The 9,280-nt window shown below is 45.1% G+C and overlaps 1 protein-coding gene across 16 annotated transcripts in view; it reads left to right on the top strand.

The window, feature by feature from the left end:
• The first annotated feature begins 2,776 nt into the window (after nucleotides 1-2,776).
• Nucleotides 2,777-9,280, top strand: part of LOC122542090 (osteocalcin 2-like) — a 74,098-nt gene continuing 67,594 nt past the window's right edge. For 4 of the 16 annotated variants that reach the window (XM_043679444.1, XM_043679449.1, XM_043679447.1 and 1 more), the window contains exons 1-4: nucleotides 2,777-2,986; nucleotides 5,417-5,452; nucleotides 5,565-5,591; nucleotides 7,888-7,923. In XM_043679444.1, the coding sequence (XP_043535379.1) occupies nucleotides 2,929-2,986; nucleotides 5,417-5,452; nucleotides 5,565-5,591; nucleotides 7,888-7,923 (157 nt within the window). In that variant the 5' untranslated portion in view covers nucleotides 2,777-2,928. The remainder of the gene's footprint in view (nucleotides 2,987-5,416; nucleotides 5,453-5,564; nucleotides 5,592-7,887; nucleotides 7,924-9,280) is intronic. The other 12 variants (XM_043679435.1, XM_043679438.1, XM_043679445.1 and 9 more) reach the window with 8 other exon arrangements.

Raw genomic sequence — 9,280 nt, 5'->3', positions numbered from 1 at the left:
ACTAGACACAGCACTTCAGAAGAAACCTCACCAATATTCTGTACAATCACAACATGACATCCAAACTCCAATATTCAAAAGGTCTGAGTAATGAAGGTAAATGTGCTAAAAGCCTTCTTAAACACCCTGTCTATATATGAACCAAACTTCAAAGAATTATGTACCTGAACCCTTAAGTTCCTCTGTTCTACAGCACTATCCAAGGCCCTAGCATTAATTGAATAAGCCCTACTCTTTTATTTTACCAAAATGCAATGCTTCACATTTATCCAAATTAAACTCCATCTGCCCCTCTGAGTCCATTGACTAAACTGATCAAGATTTCTTTGTAATCTTAGGTAATCCTCTTGATTGCTATACCACCCACTTTGGTGTCATCCATAAACTTACTAACCATGCCTCTATATTCTCAAAATCATTTACATAAATGACAAACAGTCTCCATACCAAAAAGCAAACCTCCACCACCATTTTCTGTCTCCTGCTAAGCCAATTTTGTATGCAATTGGCAACCTCAGCCCGAATCCCATGTGATCTAACGTAACTAACTAGTCTACCATGCAGAACCTTGGCAAAGGCTTTACCAAAGTCCAAGTAAACAATATTAGCACTCTGCCTGCTGCTCTTGGTTACCTCAAGAAACTTAACCAAATTTGTGAGACACAATTTCCCTCATACAAAACCATGCTGACTACCCCTGATCATTCCTTGCCTCTCCAAATACATATAAATCCTAACTTACCCACCAGTGCTGTCAGACTCACAGGTCTATAGTTTCCAGGCATCTCCTTACAACCTTTCTTCAGGAAAGGCACAATGTCAGCCACTCCCCAGTCATCTGGCACCTCACCCATGGCTACAGGTGACAAATATTTCTACAATGGGTCCCCAGTTTCCTCCCTAATTTCCCGAACCAGCGGTAAGGTCCAAGTGAAGTCAGAGCCTTGACCAGTGTCTGAGTCCGGGGTAAGACCCTGAGTCATCGTGGACTATTTTGTTACAAAACCCTCTGTTTTGGAACAAAAACCTGCAGTCAGATAGCACTCTCAACATAGGTCAAACATCCCAGCACCCTTTACAGGAGAGTTATTGGACCAAGTCTAACACTGAACCACAAAAGGGAACAATAACCTCAAGGCAATAAAGGTTTTGTTGTGGAAAGAGGTTTAAAGGTGCATCTGAAGGACAGAGGCAGATCCCACAGACAATAGGCAAAGTTGGAGGGTCACGTCAACTAACTTACCTCAAATTCTCCCCTGTCCTGCCTGCCAGAGATTGACACTACACTGACTGAGGCTGCACTTTTACTGGCCCCCACACTCACACTGATCCTAGTAATGACCAGGTACTAATCTACACTCATGATACCCTGGCTGTTTCAGATGGATACACTAAAGCAATGGGTAGTACATTTGCAGCCAATGAAAACATTCTGGAAGTTTAATTAGAGATGTAATGGAGGAAAATGGGCAGCAAACCATGTGCACAACAAGATTCCAGAAAACAAAAACTATTAATAATGAACAGACTGCCTGTTTCTCATGATGGTGACCGAGGGATATGTACTGACCTGGAAATGATGGGAAAATCCTGCATTTCGTTGATACTGTGGCTGTCAGATCGCATCAATTCACTTGAAAGGGCAGATACCTGATTAATGCCTCATGTGAAAGATGGCTCATCTGACAGGGTAGCACTCCCTCAGTGCTGACCCTCCAACAGTGCGGCGCCCCCTCAGCAGTGACCCTCCGACACAGTCTGAGACAGTGTGTGCCTGGGATATTCAATGGAAGGAGCTAAGCCAACCTTCGAATGCTGTGAGACTGCTCTCCTCTTTGCTGTCTCCAGGAATTTCATTTTGAATGGTGTGCAACTTTCAGAGGTATGATTCAGGTTTGCTTAATAGAGGTTTCATAGTTTTTTTTTAGATAACTTCTGAGATTCCCTGTGCTGCTTGATTTTGCACAGAATGAGATCAGACCCTTGTCGTCAGGTAAATGTTTGATACAGAGATCTCTTGTCCTGAGTGGGCCAAACAGAAACCAGCCCAAGGGCTCGTCCTGATCAAGCTCAGCAACCTCTTCTCCAGGGCATTTAGGAGTGGGACAACAAACACTGGGCCAGCCAGTGATACTCACCTCCTAAAGCTTTAGGAACACAGTTATAATTGTGAAGGAATCAGGGTAGAATAGCTCAGCCACCTTGGTTACCCAGCTTTGTGTGGGTAGAACAGGCAGTTGCAGGGGGGTGTACGAATGGTATCGGTGTGCTTGGGGTGGGTAGAGAATAAGAGAGCAGGGTAATGGGGGAATAGATGAACAGGGGCTGCTGTGAAAGAAGAGGGGACAGGAGTGGTATCAGTGTGCTCGGTGGGGCAGGGGGACGGGGGTCTGTGTGAAAGGAGAGGCACTGAGGCAGTAGGAAATCAGATGGAAAGCCGGTTGCCAGTGCCTGTGATGTAAGCAGGCAATTCAAAGCCACGAGATTGTTACAGCAGATCGGAATCCTGGCTGCAGCACAGAAAAGGATGCTTAGAACTGGACCCAGCACCAAAATATGAAAGAGTAATTTTTGTGCAAATAGAAATATGGGCTAAATCCAGAATGACCACAACCTCCCGGAATAATAACAGCTAAGAGAGGTGGAATGATTTGTCTGAATCACCAGTCACTCAGTATTACACATTGTGATCTCTGACTCCTGGTCCTGTCGGGATTGTAATTGGGGCAGGGGGTTGTTTTGGAACTGCTCTGTGTGGTTACCTTTGGTCCTTCCTGTTAGCAGATGGTAGCAACCACAATATCACGTGGCTCCCTGTGACTGTCGATAGGAATGGTATAAAACGCTTGAGCTGACCTGCAACTCCTCAACAATCACAGAACCGCCTGGCTTTGGGATTCTCTGCATTCAAAGCAAGGTCAAGTGAAGATGAAGAGTCTGTTTCTGCTCGCTATCCTCGGGCTCTTAGGCCAGTCCTGTTGCAGAGGTAGGGAATTCTGTCTTAGCTAATAAATTCAGCAGCTTCAAATGTTCAGCTGCGAGTGAGAAAAGGGTCTAATGTGCAGGTTAATATTCAAACCTACAGCTTAGAAAAATTTCTACAAAAACCTTTCAAACGTAGAATGTCCCCTTCGAGCATTTGCCAGTTAATTAATCATTTTAATGTGTAATCGCTGTTATAATCTTGTAATTTATTTAACTATTTCCGTAACTATTAGAAAGGGGCTGAACACTAATATTTGCAGTCTCCCATCCCTAATACAGTTAGAAAGCTCTCAATGTCAAGGCTGTAGGGTTATTTACTGGGACTGATTCCCACACCCACCCACACAGCCATCCCTCCCTGTCCAATATTCTGTAACGGGGAAGCTTTAGAATTTGGGCAAAGTCACTGAATTAGTAACCCAATACAAAAAACCCTCAGAATTGTAGATGCTGGAAATCTGAAATAGAAAAAGAAATTTCTGGAGAAACTCAGCAAATCTGGCAGCATCTGTGGAGATCTGTTCTGAAGAAGAATAACTGGAGCTGAAATGTTAACTCTGTTTATCTCTCTCCATAGATGCTGCCATACCTGCTGAGTTTTTCTAGTTCTGTTTGCGTTTCCAGTAATCCAGAATTCAACAGCTTTCAAATCTCCCTACTGCCCCACCTCATCCCAGGTCCAGTTCTCCCTCTACATCTCACCCCTTTATCTGACCTAACCTGTCTTGCTTTCTTCCCACCTATCCACTCCACTTTTCCCACTGACAAATCACAATTACCTCCTACCTATATCTACCTATCACCATCCGACCTGCCTTTCCCTGAACTCCAACCCCCCCTCCCTCTATTTATTTCTCAACCCCCTTTCCCCTCCCAATCTTGATGGAAGGTTCTGATCCGGAACATCAACTCTGCCGCTCCTCTGATGCTGTGTGACCTGCCTTGCTTTTTTTCAGTTCCACACTCTTATCCATTCTGACTTTCCCGCATCTGCAGTCCTCACTATCTCTGAGTAATCTAGAACTCCAGGCTTGTGTTATGGGTTTGAATCCCACTGTGAATTAAACTGAAATCAGGAATAAAACATTAGCCCAATGATAACTGTGTTACTGCTGTCAATTGTTGTAAAAATCCATCCGGGTCACTAATGTCCTTAGAGGAAGGAAATCTGCCATCCTTACCTGGTCTGACCTACATGTAACTCTAGACGAACAGCAATGTGGTAAACTCCTAACTGCTGTCTGGGCAATTAGGAACAAGCAATAAATGCTGGGCTGGCCAGTGAAGCTGACATTATGTGAATGGGTAACATAAAAAGAACACAAGGCCTTTAGATCCCCATAAACATCAACTCAGGATAGAGGCACTTTACAGTGACTCTGTGGCCATGGATGCTGACCCTGTGACCTCTTGATCCTACTCTCCTTGGACTCCTTCCCACAGGCCCCATGATCAGTGCCTCTATTTCCTGCAGCATCCTCTTCATGCAGGCAAGAGGCAATGGAAACAGGAAAGGGCTAAATCCTCCATTCCTGCATAGTAGGGAGCTAGAGAAGGCAATGCGACATTGAATCCAGCAGGGTCACACATCAGGCAGTGAGAACAGGTAAAGGATCTTTGACACAAAGCTGGCACATGAACAAGTGCCGCAGGGAAATAAGGGCTGCAGCAGCATGCAGCTTCCTGCAGCCAACCTGGGACGACCTTCCATCTCTCAGGAGGCCCAGCCCCATTCGGATAGAGTGACAGACAGACAGACCAACTGGGAAGTCATTCATTGAATAATTTACTGACATTGAGCTTTACTAATTGCCCTTTCAGGAATACACAATAAGGGGTATAATTCTAAAGGGGATTAAGGAGCAGAGTGATTTGGGTGCATCAGTGTAGATAACTGAAGGTGACAGGCCAGAATGAGAATGTATGAAATAAAGCATACGGTATTCTTGGTTTTATAGACAGGGCATTGAGCCTAAGAGCAAGAAGGTAATATTTAACTTGTAAACAATACTTGTTGGACCTCAGCTGGAAGATTCTGTACAGTTCTGGCAACCATGTTACAGGAGAGATGTGGCTGTGTTGGAGCCAGTGCAGAAGTGATTACAGGAATGGTTCCAGTGGGGACGGATTTCAGCAATGAGGATAGATTGAAGAAGTTGAGACTGTTGTCCTTGGAGAGAAGAAGGCCAAGAGGAGAATTGATCCAATAGGAGGCAGGTTCAACTGAGGCATCCAAGTGCACATTGGATGGAAATAAAACGCAAGGGGTTAGAGAAAAAGTAGGAAATCGGCACTGGGGGAATGATGCTCATTTGAAGAGCCAGTGCAGACACAATGAGTAAAATGGCCTCCTTCTGCTCCCTAATGCTCCTGTGATTCTGTGAAAGATTGTTCAAATCTGATTCTCTCTCTCTCTTTCTGTTTATTGCAGTTATTTTAAGCCGTTCTGATGAGAGTTTGGCTGATGGTCAGTATTATTGACTTTCTTCTTCATTTTCCAACATGTTCCTCTCTGAGATTTTATTGTAATTTCAATGTGATTTTATTTTCATATTTAATTAACTTTTTTGTTTCTACAGATAGACAAGAAGCTGCTGATATTGAAGGTTTGTATGTCTTAATATTTGAACAGGATTCTTAATAACCTTGGTTAAATTGACAAATTCTAGTAATGACCAGTTACAGAAGCAAGCAGCTCTCATGCACAGGGTCTCACTGATCAGAGCGGAGTCTGACATGAGCAGATCTAAAGGAGGGATGAGCACGTTATCTGCATTACAGAAATACATTGATTATTGAGAGAGGCAGAAAGAGAAAATTGAGAGGAGTGACAGACAGAACAAGGGAGATAGTGCAGCAAAAGAAACTGAGGCAGAATAAGACAGAGACAATATAAAAGAGAGACAAGGCAGAGAAACAAAATGACAGGCCAAGGTGCTTTATACTATTTATTTCCACTGTTCTGTCCTCCATCTGGGGAAAACAAACAGATCAAGACTAACAGACAGAATGAGAGACTGACAGACACACAGACAGAGAGGCTGATAAACAGCAAGTGTATTTTTCATGCAGGATCTTAACTTAGTGCTCCCTGACTTTCTGGTAATATGACACAGGAGCAGCAGTAGACCTTTCAGCCCATCGAATGTGCTCTGCCATTCAATGACATCATAGCTGATCTGATAATGCTCAATTCTACTTTCCTGCTTTTTCCCCATAATCCTTGATTCCCTTCCTGATTAAAAATCTATCTCAATCTTGAATATCCTTAATGACCCACCTTCTACACCCCTCTGCAATAAAGAATTCCATGGATTCACAACACAGAAAAATTTCTTCTTTATCTGTGGAAATATGCAACACCCTTCCTCTGAGATACCCTCCCTCTGGTCCTAGACTCTCCCAGGATGGCAAATAGCCTATCCACATCTACCATATCAACTCCCCTAAGAATCTTGTCTGTTTCTATAAGGTCAGCTCTCATTCTTCTAAACTCCAAAAAGAGTAGAAGCCCAACCCACTGAACCACACCTTGTAACACAATCCATTCATCCCCAGGATCAGCCGAATAAACCCTCCTATTGGAGGATGTTCTGGACCTGCCTATTTTACTGTCTCTGACACAGGGACACAGTGAGTTCCTCATGAACTCCCACTGTCACAGTGGCCTACTCCTTGCTCCTGCATACATACTGAGATGTGAATCCCTCTGACAACACCACTCCTGAAGGAATTTTTTCTTTAAGCTCATTGTTTCTCTGTTTTGTTTTTAACAGGTGTTTCAGGGCATTCTATGGAGAGTCTCAGTGATGTTCAGTATATTACCTTTCCTCATTCTCCTCCCACTGTCCTCTCCTGAGAACCCTCAGACTAAGCAACACTCACTCAGGGCCAGCTCCTCACGGGTGACACAGTTACTGATCTTCAAGGGTTAACTGGGTTACATAATCCAGTCTGTGATTGATGCCACCCAGTGCCAGCACAGGTCCCTGTCAGGGGTCACGAGACCATGGCACAGAACAGGAATTCTGCCTAATCTCCTCCTTTCTGAATGCCTAATGTGACAAGAGGTTAGTTTAAACCTCTCTAACTCCATGGCAATCAGCAAGTAGAGTAAAAACCATACCTTCAGTGTTCTTGGAGATGAACCCATCAGGCAAATGGGCAGTATTCCATCACACTCCTTACTTGTGCTTTGTCGATGGTGGGCAGACTTTGGGGAGTCAGGCGGTGAGTTACTCACTGCAGGACTCCAAGTCTCAAATTTTCTCTTGTAACCACTGTTGAGATAACTCCACAGTGGCCAATATCTGTCACCAAGTCACTCTTTAGTTACACTTGAGCAGGCCAGGGATCCCTAATTGGACCAGACTAACAGCCCAAACAGAGAACTCATACTATGAGGTCCAGCTGGTTGACCTTGTTACAATCATTACAATTGCTTTTATATGGCTGGTTAATAGTAAGCCCTCAGAATATTAATAGGAGGAGATTCAGTGATGGGAATATCATTAACATCAAGAGGTAATGGTTAGATTCTCTCTTGATGGAGAGATTGGAGATTATCAACATATCCACAACCTTCAACATCCACTTCCTCACTCCATAGCAGCACTATGCACTATCAAAAATCCTCACACAGCAGCTTCCAAACCCATGACTACTTCCATCTAAAAGGACAAGGATAGTAGAAACGTTGTTCCTGTTTGTTTATTATAATGTCTGCACTAACCTATCCTCCATACGAAAGGCAGAAGAACAGCAAATGAATAGAATGAAAGACAGAGTAAGAAAGTCAAAAAGACTGAGGGATACTTAGATGTAAGGGTGTCAACATCACTGACTATGCTCCCTCCTACAAGACGTATTTCTTTAATCACACTTTCTCTCTATGTTTTGTAGTGATTTCAAGCCGTTCTGATGAGAGTCTGGGTGATGGTCAGTAAATCAGTTTTACTCCTGAGCTTTAACTCTTTCCCCTGACAATAACAGATAGTCTCCCAGGGTCAGGAATAGTGCACTCTCCTCACCCAGATCCTTCAACACTGCCCAGAACAAACCAGCTTGCTTGATTGACACAACAGCATAAGACCATAACAAATATGAACAGGAATAGGCCATTCGATCCTGCAAGCCTTCTATCATTCAATACAATCATGGCTGATCTGATATTCCTCACATTTACTTTCCTGCCCCTTCCCTTAACTCTTAATTCCCCAATGGATCAAGAATCTATCTCAGCCCTAAATATATACAAGGACTCTGCTTGCACAACTGGAGTCCAGATTGACTTTTCGCTTCCCCGGTCCCCAACGCCTTATCTTCACCATGGACATCCAGTCCCTGTACACATCCATCTCCCATCACGAAGGACTCAAAGCCCTCCGCTTCTTCCTTTCCCGCCGTACCAACCAGTACCCTTCCACTGATACCCTCCTTCGACTGTCCTCACCCTGAACAACTTCTCTTTCCAATCCTCCCACTTCCTCCAAACGAAGGGAGTAGCCATGGGCACCCGCATGGGCCCCAGCTACACCTGCCTCTTCGTAGGATATGTGGAACAGTCCATCTTCCGCAACTACACTGGCCCCACCCCCCACCTTTTCCTCCGCTACATCGATGACTGTATCGGCGCCGCCTCGTACACCCACGAGGAGGTTGAACAGTTCATCCACTTCACCAACACCGTCCACCCCGACCTCAAATTCACCTGGACAGTCTCAGATTCCTCCCTCCCCTTCCTCGACCTTTCTATTTCTATCTCAGGCGACCGAATCAACACGGACATCTACTACAAACCGACCGACTCCCACAGCTACCTGGAATACACCTCCTGTCTCCTGTAAAAACGCCATCCCATTCTCCCAATTCCTTCGTCTCCACCGCATCTGCTCCCAGGAGGACCAGTTCCAAAAACGTACAACCCAGATGGCCTCCTTTTTCAAGGACTGCAATTTTCCCCCACGACGTGGTCGACAATGCCCTCCACCGCATCTCTTCCACTTCCCGCTCCTCCGCCCTTGAGCCCCGCCCCTCCAACCGCCTCCAGGACAGAACCCCACTGGTCCTCAGCTACCACCCCACCAATCTCCATGTACAGCGTATCATCCGCCGTCATTTCCGCCACCTCCAAACGGACCCCACACCAATGATATATTTCCCTCCCCTCCCCTATCAGCATTCCGTAAAGACCACTCCCTCCGTGACCCTTGTCAGATCCACACCCCCCACCAACCCAACCTCCACTCCCGGCACCCTCCCCTGCAACCGCAGGAGGTGCAAGACTCGCGCCCAC

The sequence above is a fragment of the Chiloscyllium plagiosum genome, chromosome 39 (genome assembly GCF_004010195.1).
Source record: "Chiloscyllium plagiosum isolate BGI_BamShark_2017 chromosome 39, ASM401019v2, whole genome shotgun sequence".
Lineage (NCBI taxonomy): Eukaryota > Metazoa > Chordata > Chondrichthyes > Orectolobiformes > Hemiscylliidae > Chiloscyllium > Chiloscyllium plagiosum.
This window is presented reverse-complemented; position numbering and strand designations above follow the sequence as displayed.